We start from the raw sequence: 22,135 nt of genomic DNA, 5'->3' as shown, positions 1-22,135 counted from the left end.
TTTTTTGTTTTTGTTTTTTTTTTTGTTGTTGCTGCTGTTTGTGAGCTACTCATTTGTTAATTGTATAATTATACGTTTCGCTTGTTGTATTTTTGTTAGAATTATTGTTGTTGTTGTTCTTACTGCTTACGGCAAATTGGTTGTAAATATGTACAAACTTTTTTTACTTACAAACTAAATATGTTTTTGTTTTTGAAATCTTGCGTATTGTATATGATCTATGTATATAATATATATAAATATGCCCCTATGTGTGGTTTGTTTTTTCTTTTGTTTTGTTTTTGTTTTTCCTTTTTGTATATGTATAAATATTAAACACTAAAACGAACGCCAGCCTATAAAACAATTCTTGCACTATACAATTCTCAATTAATAAATAGTAATGCTGTTTGCTACTCAAGACTTCTTATCGGTAATCAGTATATCGCTATCGATCTCCTTCCGGTTAATCAGCTTAATCGGTTAACGGTTATCGGTCATCGCTCATTACTCATCGCTTGCTCATCATCATCTGCATCTATATCTTTATCTTCATCTTCATCTTCATCTTCTTTTTCATCATGTTCGCACTCTGTTAAGGCTGTAAGGCTGTTGCTGTTATTACAAGGCTACACGGTTAACACTAACTGTGCGTTGTTTTTAGACATGTTACAACATGTTAACATTATGTTAACAATGTTTCTGTTGTTGTTGTTTCTGTTACTTAGTTCTTTCTTTCTTTTTTGGACTGTTAACTTAAGTTGTTGCATTGCTGATTTTGTTAGTTGCTTGGTGTTGCATTCAGTTAAGTGTGTATTTTGTTTTTGTTTTGTTGTTGTTCTGAGTTTCATTTGGTATAGCACTTGTGTGGAAATCCTACGCTATTTTATGAGAGAGTACACAGCAAAAGAAAGCATGCATCACTTTTACTGTAACTTGTTTACTTTTACTATTGCTGTTAACGAGAGATGTAATGTAAATGTAAATGTTAATGTTTATGTTACTGTTACTGGTAGTGTTCCTGCTGCTGTTAAGTTGATTCATTTTCTTCGAGTTGATTGATGGTGATGGATAACGAGACTGCTAACTGTTTATGCTATAGCCGCTGTCAGATAGTACAGATCCATGAGGGTCTGCACGTTGATGGGCAGACAGGAGAGCCGATCGTGCGTATTGGAGTCGAGGGCCAGCCATGATAATGCATTATATCCCTCGAGCACGAATCGCAGGACATCGGCTGTTAGCGTCGAGTCCAGCGGATGATCGTTGGCCGACTGATGGGCATTGGTCGAGTTGAGTATATCGTCGGCTATCTGTATATTCGGTACATGCAAATGCAGGGCGGTCTTCAGGAAGACGGGACACACATCCTCCAAGTGCGGACAGGCGGACCAGAACCATGCCGGCATCCGGCCCGTTGGCGCTGTGGAGACCATATAACCCACCGATATGGGCTGCTGATTGAGTGAGCCCACCTGCAAAAATCAAATTAAACATTCAATTTAGTTAATCGATAATTGAGTATTAGTTATAGGTGCTCACCTCTTCCACTTCCTGCGGTGGCGTGCATTTAAAATTGTTGCCGCCGGCACTTTGCCAACTGCGATTGTCCTCCAAACGGCCAGGGCTGCCATGAGTCGGCGAGGGTTCCATGTGAGCAGCTGTGCAGCAATAGAGATAGTCCGTCAGATAAGGTATTAAGAATAGTATGGATTGTAATACTCACAGTCCCAGAAGAGATCGCCAATGTCCGCATCGCTGAAGTCCTCGTTGCCCTCCTCCTCGCCAAAGATGAAGTCATCATCCACCTGCGGCTCGTTTTGGAACTGGCGTGTAAAGGACTGCAACAAATAGGAAAGGAAATGAGTAAAATGTCAATTTCCGAAATCGATCGTTTACCGATATTAACCGGATTCGATAATAAGACTTACCGCACAGACGGCACTGGTGGGAAAGACGAGTATGTGTGTGCATGTCACATCTTGTGGCGTTGACAATGGATTCTGCATAGAGATCTGCGAGAAGCGCTCATCCGGCGTAAACTGATCGGGCATCACTCGAAGCTTGGCATCCGGCTCGAGGGTGACCAGGCAGGCACTGAGTATGGTCGGCGGATACATGAGGGTGCACTGTTTGCACATGTCCTTGAACTGCTTGGAGGCCTTCTGCAGCTGCTGCTTGCTCAGCAAATAGCTCCACGACTTCAGTTCACTGTGGCCAATGCGACCAATCCGTCCAATGACCAGTCGCCACATTTGCGACGTCTGCGAAATGAGACCCATGACAAAGTCCATCAGCTTGCGCAGCGCCACATAGCGAGCGGGTGCCTTGCGTCGTCGCGCCCGATTCGGCACATCGATATTAATGCAGACCTTCTCGAGCAGCTCGCCCCGCTCATCGGTGGCGGTGGCCAGCAACCACGACTGATCCTCGCTCAGGCAATAATTGCAATACATCACCGAGTAACGTGTCTCGTTCTGGCCATGCATGCTGCCCGCGGCACGCGAGAAATCCGTCTTGTCGTTGCGCTCGTGCATCGGCGCCAGCACAAAGGGAGCTGTGTACATTTTGTAGGCCCGCCGATTAGGCTCATCCTTGGTCTTGAGGAAGGCTTCCATGTTGGCGGCGGTGCCGAAACCGGTTAGACTCTTCACGGGCTGTGCGTGCACCAGGTGCCGGCGACACTGTGAGAATATGTTGAGAGCCAGACACTTGATTTCGTCCGAGAAGCGTCGTCGATTGCCACACGGTCCCAGCTCCATAATAGATTCCAATGAGATAATCTGTATGTTCATCTGGGCACGCACCGAATCCGGCACAGCTTTCAGCAGCTCCGCATAGCAACGAAGCAGGGCAATCAAAGCGAGCCGTTCCAGCTCAAAGCTGTCCGAGGCAAAAGTAAAGGGATTCACCACATACAGCACAATCGCTGATGGGTTAATGTCCTCCAATGTTTCGCCCATGCCCAGTGGATCTCCCAGGACAAGTGCTGGCTTGGTATCGGCACCAGTACCAGCTGCACCCGGTTTGACATCCGCTTTGCTATCCGGCTGTTCCTGCGAAGTTGCTGACTGCGATGTTTCCGTGCCCGGTTCCTGCTTGATAATCGGCTCAATGTGATGCTCTGCGGCTACGGCTCCCGTTGGTAGTGCCTGTCCAGCGGTCGCTCCTTGATTTTTACTCGAGTGACTGCCGCTGGGATCGGGTGGATTGAGCAGCGTCTTGTCGCCGGGCACACGACTCAAATACGGCGCCAGCTGATAGAGAAAGGCAATCGCATATCGCCGGATCTGTTCCGCCAGTGGTGCATGATCCAAGGTGCGCAACCAATCATCGAGTGGAGTGACTGCATCCCGTTCTCGTTCGGCGCCCACCTGAAGCACACCGTCCCAGCCACGGATCGGCGTATGCTTGCCCAGTTTGCACATCTCGTAGGTGCTGCTCAGCTCCCGGAAATAGGTACGCGTACTCGCCGCCACATGCTCATTATCCGGACAGATTACCACATAGACCACATCCCGCGCATACGAATACGGTTCGAGCAGAAACTTATCCCAATAGTGGATGGAATGTGGCGCCACCGATATCCAATCCTTCTCATAGCCAACCACAACCGATGGTATGGGCTGAGGTTCACACTGGCCCGAGGCGCGTCCAGCGAGTCGATGGAATTGTCGCCAGGTGAGTGGGCCACTCACCGTATTGTAGGAGCTGGCATCCTTGGAGCCGGCGGCGCCACCACGCGACTTGCAGTGGAAGGCACTTTGGAGCATCGGCTGGATGGCGTTCATGGTGCGCACAATTTCCTTGTTGCTGCGCGTGAAACCCACTGGAAGATATGGCCACTTGTGGACCGTCAGACGACTGCTGCCCAACGTGAGCAGCTTCTGGCGCAGAGCAGGCGCCGCTTGGAATGCCGTCAATTGTTGTTGCTGGTGGAGATTATGTTGCTGTTGCTGCTGCTGATGCTGTTGTCCATGATGGTGCCCTTGGCCATGCCCGTGTCCGTGTCCATGTCCAAACTCGAGCATATTCATGTCCATGCGTTGACTTTCGAAGGCGAGGCGAGCCTGTTCCAGCGCCAGGCTGATCACATCGTGCGCATCCGTAAATTCCAGCACATTAGCAATGGACGCCATCGATGCGCACGGGAACCCACTGTTCCCAAAGAGTCGTCGATTGCGGGACATTCGACGACGATGCGATTGCAGCGCACGATGCACCGAACTGCTCGACGTTTGAATGATGGAGCACTGATCCAGCAACAGATCGAAGATGGCATGAGCCAGTTGCTCCAACTGTTGACCCGTCGTCGTCCCAGTCGTAGTCGTCCCGCTCGTCGTTGTTAGCTTCTCCAGTTCTTTACCGGATTCACCGCCAGCAGCGGGCTTAATGTTGCCACTGCTGCCCTTGCGGCACAGACTCTGAATAAGGCTGAGCAGCGTGGGTTGTTTATTGCGCGCCGGATCATCCACAATGCCGGTGATCTCCAGCTCATCCTCGTAGAAGAGGCCGGCACGATGCGAAAGGCGACGATTGACGACGGCGCTGAAGCCACAAGTGCATTCCACGGGATCATCATCCACATAGCCGGTGATGTGCGGATTACTGCTGGGCGGTGTGCACGACGAGGAGCTGGAGCCACCATTCGGACCATGGCCAGGATGATGAGAGGAGTGCTGATGATGTTGCTGTTGCTGCTGATGATGATGTTGTTGGTGATGATGATGCTGCTGCTGCTGATGATGATGATGATGCCCGGAGCCAGCTCCGGACGATGGACCACCACCAACACCACCCGCACCACCTGCACCGGCCAACAACGGTGAGTCCTGCCCAACGCTAAAGGCACTAATCATCCGCATATTCCCGCTGCCAGTGCTGCTGTTCCATTGGCCCGCACTGGATGTTGCCATTGCTAGACGATGCGTGGGAAAGGGATTAAAGCTGCTGCCGGGCAGTGGCACATAGACGCCAGAGTCGGCGCCGCGTATGTTGCCAATCTTTTGAGTATCCGCATTGCAAACGCAAACGCTGCTGCTGTCAAAATTGTGATCCCGGAACACATTCAACGCCGTATCGTAAAGGAGTATGTTGACCAGCACCGAGTTCACCTCCGGCAACTCTTGCAGCAGTCCAATTGCACCAGCTGCTGCTGCAGTGGCAGCGGCCACGTGACCCAAACCCGTTGAGTTTGCACCACCAGCACCACTTGCACCATATTGCATCATGGCCAGCTTGGAGCCATCGCCGCCTGGCATGGCCAGACCAGAACCAGGTCCTCCTCCACCTCCGCCCGGCATCTGATTGTACACATTATGGTGATGGATGCCTTGCGGCGTGTGCGGATGTCCTGGCGGATGACCCGGCGAATTGTACTGCTTGTTGAGGTACGACGACGTTGTCGATGTGGATGTGGCCGGACTCGCTGCGGCCAGCTCATATGGATATGGTGGCGGCGGATGTGTGGGCGTCTGTCGCATCGTGCCAAGATGCATTGGACTGCTGCGCGGAAAGGGCACAACAACGCCACCCTGAACCGGCGAAGGTATCGGTGAAATGCCAGTACGCTGCATCAATTGTTGCATAGAGCTACCAGGTGGCGCCTGTGGACAGTTCAGTTGATTGAGCAGCAGCTGGCTGCCACCGCTGCTCAACGGTTGTGGCACACTCGACGGCGAAGGCATTGCGCCGCTGCCACTCGTCATTGGTGTCCTTGGTCCCGCTGAGAGCAGCTCGTGCAGCTGTTGATGTTTCTGATGCGAATGTTGTTGTTGCTGCTGCTGTTGCTGCTGCTGTTGCTGCTGCTGTTGATGTTGCTGTTGGAGTTGCTGATGTTGTTGGATGCGTTGCTGCAACTGCTGGTGCTTCTGATGCTGCTGCTGTTGCTGCTGTGCAGCAGCCGCCTTGGCCAGCGTTGCGGCACGAGACTTTTGACTGTGACTCCAGGTGGGATTGTAGAAACAATTGGCGGGCATCTGCAGCGGTGGCTGCATCTGGCTGGGCAGATTCGTTAACGGCGCATAGCGTGAGGAGCCCACAAATTTCTCCTGTTGCGGCGGCCGATACACATAGCTCCAATCATCGATGGGCTCCTCCAGCGGGCTGCCCAACTCCACACTGTACTCCTGCTTGACCATCTTGAGCACAACACCCAAAGCACCAACAGTTGCTGCTGCTGTTGTTGTCGTCGTTGTGGTATCGATGCTCAGATCTGTCATTACCACATCCGTTTGGCAGGGACTGGAATTTGGATGTTGCTGCTCGTGCGACGGGGGTGTTGGAAACATTTTGGTTAGATCCTCCGCTTGAATGCTGCCGGCGCCGGAGCTGGCAACGACAGCAGCGACAACGGCACTGGCCACCGCTGTGCTCCGCTTGAGCTCGTCGATGGTGTTGGTGACGGTGCTGCAGCCCCCGTTCGAGGGATTATTGGAATCGGGCGGTGTGTGAATCTGGGCACTGCTACACTCATCATTCGAGCTCGTCTCGAACAGCTGCTCCAGATCGTTGAGCGACGGATTGAGGCCCTCGGCGGTGAACAGATTGTTGCCACTGCCACTGCCGGCGGTGCTCGTCGACTTGGATTCCTTGCACGGTGAATGCAGACCGGGTTCCGTTTTAATATCCAAACCCTGAAAGAAGGAGGAGGCACCACCTGCACCACCAGCACCGCCACCAATTGCATTGTCTGCCTCATCGGCGCTGTTGGCGGCAAAGGGATTGCTGGCAATGCCCACCAGTCCAACACCACCGCCAGCAGCCCCCGCCTCGCCAGCAGCTGCAGTTGCTCCACCTAAGCTGGCGGCGCCATTTCCATTGTCAATGGACAGCAGGGAACCATAGACGGAGCCAGGCGATGGCATCAGTGGCTTAAAGTGGGTGTGGCCCTCGTAGATGTTTTTGGAGTAACGCGGTCTTCGCTGTTTGGCGGATTCATGCAGCTTGGGTCGCTTCACAGGCAGATCGTCCCTGTGCAATGGAATGGAGCAGGATTAGTTGCAGCTCGGATTGGATTAGATATATCAGTGACTTACCAGTCCTGTTGAAAACTAAAATCGTAAATCTCCTTGAGCCACTCCTCGTCGTAGACATTGTCGCCATCCTTCAGCGTCAGCTGCGGCGGCTTGTACAGATTGAAGAGATTGGTGACGGCCTCCATAGCGCTAGTTGCACCAACTGCTTGCTGTTGCTGTTGTTGCTGCTGCAACATGCTGCGTCCTGCTGTACCTGGCTCCTGTTTGATGATGCTGGCGACTTGCGCTGGTGTTGCCGGATTTTGTTGTTGCATTTCGAGCTTCTTTACGCTGATCGTGCCACATTGCGTGGCGGAGCCTCCGCCTCCTCCTACTGCAGCGGACGCAGCAGCTGCCGCAGTTGTTCCTGCTCCTGCTGCTGTGCCTGTTGCTGTGCCTGTTGCTGTGGCTGGTGTGGGCGTGGCAGGCTGTTGTTGTGGCACACTGCCCGGCTGTGTGGTGCCACCACCATGCTCCGTTGCCGACGTTGCATACGTGGGTGGCTCAACGCTGGGCGTTTGATGCACATACGGCGATGCCGTAATGCTTTTGCTATCATGCTGATCCGTTGGCGTCGGCGCCGGCGTATTCTTGTCCAGCAGATGATCAATCGGCGTCGGCGGCTGTTGCAGATTCGAAACGGATGTGGGCGCATCATGTGGGCTCATATTGAGTAGCTAAGAAGACAATTTATATTAGTAAAATAGTATCACAATCAGTGTTGCAACATGCATCACTTGCTGGCACTCACTTGGTCAGCGGGCGGCGGCACCGAGGTCGGTTGCGAGTTCGCCGAATTCGGATGCGGGTGTGGTGAAGGTGCCGGTGTTGCTGGTGAGCCCACCGAGGATGCACCAAGCACCGCTGCCGAGTCCAAGCCGAGCGAGTTGCGTGCGTACGTCGAAGGAGCTCCCACCTGGTGACACGGTGTTCCACTGCTGCCCGTCGTCGTCGTCGCCGCCGCCGTCGTCGTCGTCGAGGAGGAGTTGGTGGCCAGATGTCTGTGTGAATGAAATTTGGTTTGTTGTTGTTTTTCATTAGTTATATTTATGAAAATTTTATATATTATTTGTCGCGACATGCTTTTGTTGTTGTTGTTGTTGTTGTGGGTTATATACAATCAATAATAATTCAAACAACTACGGATTATGTGTGCGAATAGCTAAAAATATATATAAACAACGGTCGCAATGCACAATATATAGATATATAGATTTATATGTAGTATATATAAATGCTTGTATTCTTAATAGTTAATCGATAAATCATAAACGAGAAATGTAGAAGCAAAAAATAAAACCACATCCAAAGAGAGAGTAACAGAGAGAGAGAGCGAGCGAGCGAGCGAAAAACCGCAAAAAAGGAATACAAAAAAACAATATCAAAGTGTTTCAAAAAACAATAACAAAAGAACCGTTGCAGCAGCCAAAACAATATATATGTATATGATTATTTACAGCCATAGCATAGGTGTGTGTGTGTGTGTGTATGCGTGGGCGTATGAGTGTCTGTTTTCTTTTTTTGTTGTGTTCCAAAAGTTAACAGAAGTAATGTTTATTTTAACAGCAGCTTCAGCTTGTATTGCAGAGCAGACTGATTGCGATTTCGATTGCAGTTTCGATTTCGATTGCGATTACAATCAATTCATAGCGACGGCGCATATGGCAAATATAGCACCTATTTTATTTATATATTATGAGTGGATTCTTTGATTTGATTTACAATGTATGAATTATTATTTGCTGTTGTTGTTGTTGTGTGTGTGTTGTTTTTTGCGACTACACCAATTACCACAAGAATTTGCAGAAATCATAATAATAATAAATACAATTGTTATTGTTATTTTGCAGGTGAATAATAGAATATAATGTGTGTGTTGCTCTGTGCGCACCGTTGCACTTTATGCTTATAGCTGTGTGTATGTGTGTGATTGTTTATGTTTATGTGTGTGTATGTGTGTTTGTTTATGTTTATGTGTGTGTGTTTACGGTTTTTAAACTTTGAAGTCAAACGAATGTTAAAATTTGCAAAAAACCAACCAACAAAATCGAAAATAATAAGTTAACAGAGCATGTTGTGATTTGGTTTTTCTGTTAGCAATAAAGACAGAAGAGCGCGAGGAATTAACAGAATATGTAAACAACATAAGGGAATGTGTCTGTGTGTGTGTAGTTGTATGTATGTAAGTATGTATGTGTGTGTGTGAGAGTATATGAAGAGCGTATTAAAAACTTAAGAAAAACGAAAACCAAAGGAAAAAAAGAAACATTATGCAGCACTGTTAAAAACGCCTCCACACACAGACATACACACACCAACACACACACACAGAAGGCTGGACAGCGACACAAACCTTTGTTTTGGTATATTGGTGTCTGTTGTTGTTGTTGTAGAGGAAGTAGTGGTATTGTTGTTGTTGTTGTTAGGTCTTAGCGCTGTTTGAGTATTGAAACGCTTGTGGAACGGCAAAATATGTCGCTTGAGGCCACCAGCAGCAGCATTCGAGGAGGATGAGTAGTAGGCGGAGGAGGAAGAGGATGCAGAAGTGGAGAAGCAGCCAACACTTGAACTGGAACTATAACTGAAACTGGAACTGGAATGATGCGCCCCGCCTGCTGCTGCAGGTGTGCCAGGCCGTTGATGAGATGAGTACTGTTGTTGTTGTAGTTGTTGTTGGTAAAGCTGGAACGATGATTTGCTGCTGCTTGTGCTGCTGCTGCTGCTGGTGACGCAGCCGATCGCAGCACGCAGCGCTGGCGAACCAATGCTGTTGCTGCTTGTGCTGCCGCTGCTGCTGCTGCTGTTACTCTGCTGGCGTTTGCTGCCGACGCCGCTGCTGCATTGTGCGCTGAAATTTGGTGGTTTTTTTTGGGTGTTAAACTTTGAACTCAACTTTCAACACATGTGTCAGAGATCAGTCAAAGTCAAACGCGTGAGGTTTTCGCTGTGGTGAGTTTTACACAGACAGACAGAGGGAGAGAGAGAGAAGAGAATCTTTCTTTCTTTTTTTCCTCTTTTCTTTTGTAACTGCTGTAAGCGTATTATAATTATTATCGGCGACACATGCAACGTTTATCGAAACACACACACACACACACACACAATTTAAAACAAATTTATTTAAATATGTATAAGAGATATATAAATATATAGAGCTGGACGGCTCTGCGTTTGTTTCTAGGGCATGCCATTAAAGCGATTAATTATCTCTGCATTATTACATTCATATTTTCATAATCATATTCAGTTTCTAAAAAAAAAAAAGTCAAACACAAATCTCGCTACAAAAATATCACACATACTCCAAGTAAAGAAAAAAAAAACAAAAATATAGAAATAGAAATAGAACGCAAGGAGGAAGAACGTAACGCACGACGTAAGACGGGCTCAGTGCGTAGTGCAGAGAGCAGAAAGAGAGAGGAGAGAGTAAGAAGAACAAGTGGAGGAGAGCAGGAGCAGACAAGAGATAGAGTGGGGGGAGGGGGGGATGTAAAGAGAGAGCAATTGAAGCGAGACCAACTTACTTGATGCATATGCAGGGCGCCTTCTGCATAGGATCCACAAAATTCCAAAGCTTTTGTCGCTGCTTCTGCTGCTGCTGCTGTTGGATCTGCTGCTGCACATGCTGATTGGAATCCGTTTGCTTACTGTCCTCCTCATCTGCTGCTGACGTCGCTGCTGCTGTTGCTGACGTAGCTGTCGCTGCTGCCGTCGCTGCCGCCGATGCTGCTGCTGCTGCTGCGTCAACGTGCAGCGTATTCATAATGCAATCCTGCCAGGATCGTTCGGGCATTTCAATGGCCGCCGTGGCAGGTATATGAGTATTGTTCGTATTGAATGTAAATCCCGATGTTGGCCGCTGATCGTAATAGGGCTGAAACGTTAAACGTTCCAATGCGCTCACCGCCTGCGTCGCTGCCCGTATCGATTCTTTGACGGCCGCTGCTGCTGCTACCGCAGAACCTGCTGCTGCTGCTGCCACCGGCGTCGCTGTTGCTATCGCTGGCGTTGCTGTTGCTGCGGCGGCTGCTGCTGCTGCTACTGCTGACGAAGCGGAGGAGGAGCAGGAGGAGGAGAGGGTTGCCAGCACAGCTGTTTCACCCGCTGCTCCAACCGCCACCTGACCGCCATTTTGTGCCTTGTGCAGTTCGGCAAATTCCATGTGCTCCATGTCATCCAGATCTGTGACTAGAACATAGTTCGTCGGATGATACATCTTATGACCACCTGGAGAAGGGAGAGCGAAAGAGAGAAAATTAAAAATTGTGTATCCATCATTCCCAGCGTTCAGTTCGATTCTTACCCGAAACGACCTCGACAACTGGTGGCACGTCCGTGTTGTCCTTATTGCACAGAGGAAAGAACGAGGCCCAATCCTCGAGTATCTTCTCGGCCATTGGATCACTCGCCTTATAACTGTTCCCGGTGAGTATTGCCGCAATGCCAAACGGCGCCAACATCACTTTGCGCGCCTGCGTTGGCTGCGCTGCTGCAGCTGCTGGTTTCTCCACACCACCAGCTGCTGCTCCTCCATCGAGCAGAAGCGGGGGAGAGCCAGCGGGCAGCGGAGGAGATGTGCTGCCAGGTGTTGTCGCATTTGCATCCTGGCCGCCACGTGTTGCGCCCGCCTGTTGGCCACTGGCGGCGGCAAAGGCGGCAGCTGCCTCGGCCAGATGCTCCTTGGTCAAAGGACGCACGGCGGGATGTTCGCGCAGATCGATGGAGGCGCAAACCGTGTCCCCATGCACAAAGAACGTAAAAGAGAAGGATAAATGTTGCGAACTGCAAGCGAGAGAAAGAGAGAGAAAACCGATATAAATAATTAGGAAAATCAAAGCTCAATCCGCTCAAGAAATAAGTTGGGAATTGTGACTGGAAGAACGATGCGTGCTCAGAGACTTCCATGCGCACGCACAGAGTTCCAGTCATTTAATCTGGGATGCGCTTTGGAAAACGTTCAACGGGAATTGCTCTCAGCCGTTAAACCGTTTAATTTGTTGGAAAGTACATCCGAAATAGATTTCAAACAACATTCCACTGGAAGTCAACTAACCTGCGTCCAAAGAGACGATCGCTGGAAGTGCAGGGCTGCACGAACCACTTTCCAAAGCGCACAATATCCTTGGTTAACACAAATCTGCGAAAACAGTGCAAATAAAATGATTAGCTGGAAAAACTCGAATTAATTAATTGATTATCAAACGCTCACCTTTCCATTAGATTGTGGAGCGCTTTGAAGAGCAGCGAGCGGCATTCGTAGGTCAGCTCACCCTTCCAGGTGCCATTCCAGAGCGATTGATTCGCTGCAAAAATAAAAAGTGAAAGAGTCTAATTAAATATCAGCTCAAATAATTGTTTATAATAATTAGCTTACAATCTTTTTAATTGCGTTAATTGTAGTTAATGACTTTTAAAGCACTGTTCAACACTGGAAATTAAGAGCATTACTTTCAGCTTCCATTAATTCCCTCACACGCATAAGGAAACGCATACAAATGAGAAGGGGTTGGGGGGTAGTACTTGGAAAACATTCCAAACTGTTTATTTACACTTATAAAACCCCTTCCTTATTTTGTGTGTATTTGTGTGTGTGTGGATCGCATTCAAAGGCGGAAAATTACCGACTAATAAGAAATGCGCGCGCTCTCTTTTTCATATACACACACACACATATGCAAACACAAATGTAATATATATATATATATATAAGTGTCTGTGTATTTGGTGACAGCACATAAACAATGAGCAATAATAACAACAACAACGCAAAACATTCAGCGTGCTAGAAAACTGAACAGCGACAAAAAATTAAGCGACTCGCGCTTTGAGCATTTGTATTTTTGTTTTTTTTTTTTCTAAAAAGGCAATTTATTTGTGTTATTGTTTTGCGACGCGCGCAGCCCAATGACAAAAATTCAACTTTATAACGGAGGCTGGGATTAAGTACACAGTGAGAGAGAGAGAGCGCAGTGGAATTCTGCTGAAGAGAGCAGGCAGGCAAAGAATATGTAAATGCAGGGGGAGAAGAAGAAGCCTGCTGAGCACGAACAATGCAGAGAAGATAAATGGTAGGCGAAGGTAGCCGCGGCATATGCAGGCCGAGCCGGAAAGACAGACAAGGGCAGGCAGGCGAACAAATCAAAAGCGGAAGCGCAAACAAAATGCCACTTAAAACAAAACAAAAAAAAAACAAGGCAAAATGCGACGAGTCGACAAGTCGCCTAACAAAACAGAAAAACAGCAGCAGGCAGTGATAAGGCGGAGAGTGAAGAGCCGAGAATTTTTTTTTTGAAAATTCCAAGCATCTCCCACTCGCTCATAACAAACACACACAGACACAAACGACGATAGACACCTACACACGCAGCAGCAACAGCGACGTCGGCGACAGTTTACAGGGCGCAGCGCAGCAGCAGCGCCGGTCCACCCTCTACATTTAAAAAAGAAAAAAAAAACAAAACACCAAGTGGAAAAATAATAAGCAAAAGAAAAGAGGCGCAGACACTAGCGCCGAGCCGAACCCGAGTCGAGTCGAGCCGAAACATAGCCGATTCAAGTCGAGTTGAGTCTCGGCAAAGCCAACAACAACAACAAACACCAACAAATGTTGCAAAGATAATTACGTAAAGGTAAACAACATTATAAATAACAAAACACACAACACACACACACACGCAAATAGAGCGGGCCCGCCATTCACACACACACACGCATACTCACTCGCCGGCGAGTTAAGCGTGAGCGTGAAAGAGCAAAATGAGTGAGTGAGAATTTGTATGAAGGCAGCGACGAGTAGAGCGACGTCGACATCAACAGCAAAAACAATGCAGCGGTGTAGGCTGTGCTTTGGAAATTTATGCTGTTGGTGGTTTTCTTGCTGTTGTTGTTATTCTTGTTACAAGCCTGCTTGTGGATTTCATTATTTGTATATACATACATGTGTGTGTGTGTGTGTGTTAGTGTGTACCTTCTTTCAATGAGATCAGCGTAAAAATTGTTACCAGAGGGCAATGTACGATTATGTGTCAGAGTGTGTGTGTGTGTATGTTATACATATATTTGCATGTGTGTGTGAGTATGCTTGTATTTGCTAGTAGTTTCTTTCGCCGGGGGTCATTGCCGAAAATTAAAATCGTACACTGAAAGAAAAACTCAATAAACAAACAAACGCATCCAAATTGAAATCGAAACGAAAAACGGATCGCAGCAAAACAAATAAGAAAAATGCCAAACATCCACAAAAAAAAAGAAGCAACAAAAAAAAAACAAAACTGAAATTGCCGACGCTCGTTGGCCGGATTTAACTTGGACTTCGTTTTTGTTCAAGCGACGACGACGACAACGACGACTACGAATCTCTCATTCCAATTCCAATTCCAAAACTCCCGGCCATAACAGGAATATGACGACGAAGGCGACTGCTCAATGCAAATTCCAAATACATGTACACAACCATACACACACACTCACATGTATCTGTGTTTTTTTTTTTTTTGTAGCACGTGTGGTTTGTGCACATGTTGCTGCTGATGCCGACGGCTACTCACGCAGAGAGCGAAATAGAGAAGAGCACGAATAGAGATGAAGAGAGTGGGTGATGAGAGTCAGAGTCGATGTAATTGTTTTGTGTGTCTGTGGGTGCTTATATATAGATATAAGTGTGTGTACTATACATATATGCGCAAACATTCGTCGCTGTTTCTGTCCGCTAAAAGAGTGAGTTATTTCGTTTGAGTTTTGTTTGGGAAAAAAAGTGCCGCTAGTTTTGAAAGCTCACTCATTCGCTCTCATAACAGACATATCAAGAGAGCGCAAAAGAGAGCATTTCGTTCTTGTTGTTGTTGATTTGTGTTTGAAACGTTATTTTAGGTTAAAAATTTGCTACCACAGCAAAAGCAATATGAAAATGACGTGCAAAACGGGCCAAATGATGATGACAAACGTATGCAAATGTAAGTGTGTGTGAGTGGTGCCTCGTTGGTAATTACAGTGTCTTGATACAAATTTCTACAAGCCATGCGCCAATTTCACAACAACGACAACAACACAAAGTGTGTAATTTTCAAGAGTCGTTAGAAGATTGCGTGCAACAAGCAGCAACAAGCGGTAGCTGAAACAGCAAAATCTAATACACACACACACATATATACATATACAACGACAAACAATTTGTTGCCTTCGCGCCGTTTTATTTAACCAAGGTCAATAATCTATGGCGAGCTGAGCGCACACTGAAAATTGGTTAATAAGTTAAAACAACAACATTAAAATACAGGTAGAGCGAACGAAGCGAATGCAAAATTTTGCAGTAACAACACAACAGCAACAACAACAAAGCGCATTGTAATTAAGCTTTAAAACCAGTTTTCAAAATCGCACAAGAGAGAATAATCGTCGTCATCGTTGAGAGAGCGCACAATCAGTACACACACATATATATATATACATACGCGTTGCGAAGCTCTCATAATTATTAGCCCCAATAGTGGAGCGTGAAAGAGACGCACATACCCACATACATGCATACAGTCACATACACAAGCGCACGCACACAGAGAATGTCAAAGCAGCAACAAAATGACAGCTGTTTAAGGTAAAGTGTTGAACAACAATAAGAACAACAACAAGTAGTGTGGGGGCCAACAAGATTATCGATAATATCTAATCACGCTTATCGATATACATCTCGACAAATTGAGTTTGCTTATTTTCTAGGGGCAACCGTTATAAACAAAGTGCGAGCAAGTGTTGTATAGAGACCGAGTGCGTTGTCCGAGTGTGTGTTTGTGTGTGCGTGTGAATGTGGGCACAACAATGTAGTGACGTCTTTTCTGATGCGGCAAGTTGTACAACAACAATATCTGTCGCTGCTGCCTGCTGCGTTGCCACTTTTCACTGGGCAGCAGCAGGCACTTACAACGCGCGTCTCTGTCTCGTCTCTCTTTCTCTTTGGTTTGATTCACGCGCAAAAACACATACACACATTCCCACTCGCATACAAATGCAAAGAAAGCGGACAGCTTTTTTTGTTTGTTGTTTGCCGCAAAGTAAAAGGCTATAAAAAGAAAAAAGAGAATTCGCACACATGCACGCACGCACACACATCGCACGACAGCGAGACAAAGTAATGTCAATGCAATTAGTCAATGTCCTTGTCATTAAAAAAACGACAACGAAAGCAACAACAATGGAGACGGGGTCGACCACAATTTCACCACAGCAGCGCAGCAGCGTCGCCGTCATCGTCGGCGTCTGCAAATTTGTCAACAGCTAACTGTAAAAGTAAAATGAGCCGCAATATGACGTCGAAGGGGTTTTGCTTACTACTCTTACTACACGTTACGATTACGATTACGATTTGAGTTTACGTATTGTTGACGTATGTACTAATTCTGAGTGAAATTTGACGCAGACATTACATAGACTGCGTATTAATTTCGTGGCTAGAGATAGCAATAGGCAGAAGTTAAAAACAAAATAAAATAAAAATGTTACCCAGCACACCGCAAAAAAAAAGTCGGCTGATAAGAGCAGCCAAGCAGCAGCAGAAATAGAAGCAGAAGTCGAAGCAATAGCAGAGCAATAACAGCGCTCCGACGAGGTCGTCAACGTTTTGCATGTGTGTATGTGCAGTGGGTTGGGGAACAACCCCTTACAAGCAATACAACGTTAAGCATTGCCAATAATAAGAGAGCGAACGAACGTACGAGCATAAGCTTAAGAGCGAGTCACGATGTCGAGCGAATGGAAGAGTGTGTGAGTGAGCGCGTGAGAGGGAGAGCGGGAGAGTATCAAACGAAACAAAAACATTGCAAATGACACAGGTGACGTTTTACGCGTGGGCTGACCGCATCGTTGTGGCCAAAGTGCGAGTGGGAGAGAGACAGAGAAAGAGAGAGGGGGATGGTTGATTGGGGGAAGAGAAGACGATGTTCTGCTGCTGCTGCTGCTGCTTCTGACAGACGACGAGCGCGCCCGCCATGTGAGTGATGTTGGGGAGAAGCACACACACACCTACACACACATCTTTACATATATATATATCTATACACACATGCACATGTATATTTGACAGACACGCGAGTCTCTATCTGTGTGTGTATTGTTTTGGTTTTCTCATGGGTACAACAAATTTTTTGCTGCGCTGCACGCTGCGGCCTTGAAGTTTTATTAAATTTATAAAAAGCTCATATTGTAACGGACGTTCGCATTCGTTCACAATATTTTTGTTGTTGCATTATTTATGCATGTACTGCTGTACAGCACTGCTAAATATATATATATATATATATATATATATATATATATACATTTTTATGTGGTCTGTGGTTAAAACTTTCCGAAATAAACAACAGTTTATTTGTATTTGCGAGAAAGTTCTTACGAATCTGCCTTTGTTTTTAAAAAAGAGAAGAAGAAGGAAAAAAGACTAAGCTATAGTCAATATCTTGCGAATCTTACATTTTGCATATGGAAAACTGTCGTAGATTGCAATTTGCCCAAATTAGCTGACGTTTATTTATTATATTATATAATATATTACTCATTGTTCATTATTTTTCATTAAACATTATTTATTTAATATTTATCATTTACTATTTACTATATGTTATCTATTATTTATTATTCATTATTCCTTATTTGTTATTTATTTATTATTTAATGTTTAATACTTTTCATTTATTATTCATGTATTTATGTGGATTCTTTGGACTTACCAGCTATTTTGAGAAGCTCCGCATCGACGAGCTCACTGAGATCCGGCTCCTCGCCGTACCAGAAGATCCACAGCTCCTTGGCGGCGGCCAGCGATAGGGGCGGATGCACCGTTGTCGATGTGGTAATCTCAAAGTTTAAGGCATTCGGATCGGTGTTGTCCTGCTTGGTGGATTGCACGCGGCGCCACACGCACAGCATGTCCGCCTGCATGCATCGCGAGTAGGAGCGGAGAATGGGATCCGCCAGTGGATCACTCGACGCATTCGGCCGTTCGCCATTAACGAACTTGCGCCATTTTATTCCACACAAGTCAGTCTGCAAGAGACAGAGAGAGAGAGAGAGAGAGATATATAATGAGTGTTGGAAATGGTGGTTTTTATTATCATTGCTTGATTGCTTCATATTAATAATATCATCCGAGAGATAAGCAGCGAAAACATATTTCTAAACAGCAGGTACACAACACTGGCACATCGACAGCAGGGTGGGTCAAGTATTTGCATATTGGATTAGACCTGTCAGCGAGCTCGATTTATAATTCTTATCTGTTATTTATCTGCAGTAAGTGGTAAATGTCGCTTTAGTAAAAAAGTGAAGCATATTGCAACACTGCAAAGTGTTAAATTTTAGTTAAGTTAGTTATACCTGTAGATATAGTATGTTAAGTTTCTTTAACTCTAACCACAATCTACAACAAAGAACACCAAAAGCAATACATACATTTATTTCAAAAATACTTTCCCATTGCCCAAAATTACCGTTAATCTCTTCATTTCATACGTATAACTAAATAGCCGCTATTGAATAATTCCGTCTTCTTCAGTTCCAGCTGAATTGATTAGCTTTTATTCACTATATTGCATATTCACTTTATTTACTTCTTTTTGGTTTACAAGAAAAAAACATAGGCAACAATCTGTAATATACTGACAAAAAATAGGAAAGAAAAGCTCGCTTGGCATCCCAAAAACAAATAAAAAACAACTTTGACTGGCAGTGTTGCAAAATGCGGCACAAATACACACACATTCCACAGTCGCTTCTGTGCTGCACTTGTAACAAAAACAGAAACAAAGTAGACAAAAATAATCAAAAAAAAAAAAAAAAAAACGAAAGGCGCGTACAAAGCAAAGCTCAAGACAAAAGCACTGCAAGAAGCAGCAGAGGAGAGAAGACGAATTGAGGCGCAAGTCTCGCAAGCAAAAAGAAAACCTAAGCGATACAAAAACAACACCAACAACAAGAAAAGAAGAAAAACACAGCTAAAGAAAAAAGAAGAAAACAAAAAACTGGCTGGGGTCGGTCTCATTGGCGGCTTCCGTTGCGCGAGTTTTGTGTAGCTTTGGAACAAGTTGTTGTTGTTGCTGCGGCAAGCACAAATCAATGGCCAAAGACAACAGCAGCTAAAAAACAGCAACACACACACATACACACTCAGCAAGAGAGCGTTAAGCATAACAGAAAACAAAAACAAAAAAATTCAAAAACTCAATACACAGACATGGCCAAATAACTGCACCTCACTCACACACACACACACACAGATACACGCAGACAATAACAACAGGCAGGCAGGCAAGCAGGCAAGCAAAAGGTATTCCCCAAACCACGAATGGCTGCCGACAACGACGACGATGCCGACGAACATCGCCCCCAACATCAAAAACGACAACAAAAGCTCGTCGCGTTCCACATTCTTGCCTTGATTTTCGTATTTGAGTTTTTCGGTATCGCGATTTCTGTTTCTGTGTTTCCATTTTTCGCTCTCGTTTTTATTCTTTTACAACTCGCTACTTTGTGTGTGTATTGCTGTCATGTTTATTGGCTTTCGCATTAATACCTTCGTTTCCCCTTCCCTGCACTACTTTTCTGCTCTACTCCTCAGCCAAAACTTTGCATCTGTTCAAAAAGGGCGGCCAGCAGTTTTTGCGTTTTTCAACATTGTCTTCAGCAGCAGTAGCAACAACAACAACACTGTCTTTATCTGCCGACGTCAGCGGCGTCTCGTTGCGTTGCACACTCTCACTCAAATACACACTCGCATACCTCTGTGAGTATCTGTGTGTGGACTGTTTGCGATTTTCATGCTCAATCGACACTACAAACAAACATTACATATACTTTCTGCTTCTTCTTCTTTGCTTGTGGGCTATATTATATTTATTTTCGTGTGCGTCTCTCACTCACACACACACACACACGCCCAGAGAGAGCGTGTATGTATATGTTATCATTCTGACACGCTTTGCTAATGCTTGTTCACGCGCGCGTGCCTCCCAAGTTCAAGCGGACTTTTTTTCTTGTTTTTTTTTTTCTTTTTGTTTTACTACTGCTACTGCTGCTGCTGTCCACTCTCTCGCTCTCTCACGACGCGCGCTCTTTCGTGCGCGCGCTCTCGTTAGTCTTTTTTACTCGCTCAGAGAAAGTTTTGCGCGTTTGTTATTGTTTCGTTATTTCGTACAGCGTTCGTTCGTTAGCGTGTCGGCCTCTGTTGCTGTTTGCTGTTGCTGGTTGTTGTCGCTGCTTCTATTTCGGCGCCGTGGGGTGGCAGCGACGGCGGCAGCACATTGACTTGTGTGTACGCAGCGCAACGCAACGCAAGCGTCGACGTTGACGTTCCTCTCAACATTTGAGCTTTTCTTTTGCGTTTTTTACATTGCCTGTGTTTCTTTTATTGTTGCTGTGCTGTGCTGAGCTGAGCGAGAGAGAGAGACAGATTCATTAAAGAAATATGCCACTGTGAAAAAGAAACGCCGCCGCCAGAAGAAGAACCTGTTATGGCCGGTCACAGTTGCCGCATGTAGTACACACACACACACATACATATTTATATATATATTTCTTTCAACTTGTTTTGCGTCTTTTAGTCCCCCCCTCACAATACGCACAAATAGTTCCGCTTTCGTGCGTGTTTTCTGAGCTGAAAAGATGGAAAAATAACGTTATACGGGAAGGCGACTTCCACTGGAAGTATTCCACGAACTATCGATAAGCCCACATTGATACAACAGCTGACGATCGTAACGTGGGCGGGCAAACGAGGCTCAACCTGAAACGCCCTGTGCATACATTGCTATTGCATTCATTTGTCACTGACCTAGATCTACTACTACTAAGCACACCAATTGGCAAAGAACGGAAATGGAAATGGCAATGTGAGAAAGAGAGAGAGAGAATAATAGACTTACCAAGGCATAAAAGTTTGTATGGCAATCCTCCAAACTTGCGCCGTTTGTCTGATGATTTTGATGCGTCATAGTTCTTGGCTTGTTATTTTTGCACAACAGCAGCACCTCATTTTCTCAACAAAAAAATGATGTGAATATTGTGTGAGAAATTTGTAAATACTTTTTTCCTTATTCCTTATACTTTTTTAGTATTTTTTTCTTTGCACATTTGTTTTGGTTGTTTTGAATTTGTTGTAGTTGTATTGATTCTAATACGACGATAGATACACAAATACAGAGACACGGTCACACACACATACACACACGCACACACACACACACAGAGAGACACGAAATTGCGTTGCTTGCTGAGTGAATTTTTTTCTGCCTTTGTTGTTGTTGTGCAGCTGTTGCAGTTTACAGCTACTTTGGATTTGATTTTGGCGTTTAAATTGCAGAAGACGAAGAAAATGAAACACACGAACACGAGCAGAATCGGAACAATTATATATAATTATTATTGTGATTATTTTCTTTTGCTTTTTCTTTTTTCTATTTTCTATCTATTTTTTTGAATGCACTTAGCAAACATCCACAAACACATACACACATACACATACAGCGGCACTTTTATTCGTTGTTTTGGTTTGGTTTTGTTTTGTTTGTATGCGTATGTTGTTGTTGTTGTTATTATTATGATTATATTTGCGTTGTTGTCATTGCTGCTGCTGCACTGAAAGAAACATGGAGGACGTAATTGCAATTGCTATTATTATTATTATTGTTGTTGTTATTGCACATTTCGTTTTGTGCACGCTTTCGGAAGCCGAAACACGTTCAGCTAAATCAATTTCGAAATCAGCAACATCATCCAGCGAGAGCGAGAGAGTGTGCGAGAGAAGAGCGAGCGAGAGAGAGCATCAACTGTAACTGTAACGTTTGCTTGCAAATTGCACTCACAACATACACACACATATTCACAAATATAGCCACTCATCACTAACACACACACACACAAAAACAAACATATACTTATATATGTACACTGGCACACGACAATGAAAAACAAATTTTGAATTTTTAACGCTCTTATTGTCTTGTTTTTTTTATTGTACTGCTACTTATTACTACTACTTATTTGTTGCTACACACGCACACATATGCGGCAATTACAAGGGTGGACGGCCGCTAGAAGCAGCAGCAGCAACCGCCATCTCTACTCTCTGCCTCGTCTCTCTTCTTGAATCTAAACCA

At 45.6% G+C, this 22,135-nt stretch overlaps 1 protein-coding gene and 1 non-coding gene across 3 annotated transcripts; both read right to left on the bottom strand.

Annotated features, from left to right (window-relative positions):
* Nucleotides 1-21,035, bottom strand: LOC6558375 (mediator of RNA polymerase II transcription subunit 13). Of its 2 annotated transcripts, XM_001983441.3 has the most exons (13): nt 20,903-21,035; nt 17,714-18,029; nt 12,205-12,298; nt 12,049-12,132; nt 11,299-11,777; nt 10,520-11,222; nt 9,349-9,843; nt 7,747-7,996; nt 7,017-7,672; nt 1,911-6,951; nt 1,706-1,820; nt 1,522-1,640; nt 1-1,454 (listed from the first exon to the last, which is right to left on the bottom strand). In XM_001983441.3, the coding sequence occupies exons 1-13, from the start codon at nt 20,969-20,971 to the stop codon at nt 1,071-1,073; spliced, it is 8,805 nt and encodes a 2,934-aa protein (XP_001983477.1). In that variant the 5' UTR covers nt 20,972-21,035; the 3' UTR covers nt 1-1,070. The 2 variants fall into 2 exon arrangements, with proteins under 2 accessions (XP_001983477.1, XP_032599244.1); XM_032743353.2 differs by lacking the exon at nt 9,349-9,843 and having other exon boundaries at nt 269-1,454.
* LOC116806547 lies at nt 11,859-12,010 on the bottom strand. The gene has a single exon (XR_004365683.1).
* Nucleotides 21,036-22,135: the final 1,100 nt, after the last annotated feature.

This window comes from Drosophila grimshawi, unplaced genomic scaffold (genome assembly GCF_018153295.1).
Source record: "Drosophila grimshawi isolate 15287-2541.00 unplaced genomic scaffold, ASM1815329v1 contig_44, whole genome shotgun sequence".
Lineage (NCBI taxonomy): Eukaryota > Metazoa > Arthropoda > Insecta > Diptera > Drosophilidae > Drosophila > Drosophila grimshawi.
The sequence above is the reverse complement of the archived record's forward strand: the minus strand, read 5'-3'. Positions and strand labels throughout refer to the sequence as shown.

Excerpts from the sequence above, each read along its gene's own strand:
- LOC6558375 (XM_001983441.3), bottom strand. The coding sequence starts at position 20,971 with ATGACGCATCAAAATCATCAGACAAACGGCGCAAGTTTGGAGGATTGC. Across the intron at positions 9,844-10,519 it reads GCGCCCTGCATATGCATCAA|CGCACAATGCAGCAGCGGCG; the intron begins GTAAGTTGGTCT and ends ACCAAATTTCAG. Across the intron at positions 6,952-7,016 it reads TTTAGTTTTCAACAGGACTG|GGACGATCTGCCTGTGAAGC; the intron begins GTAAGTCACTGA and ends TCCATTGCACAG.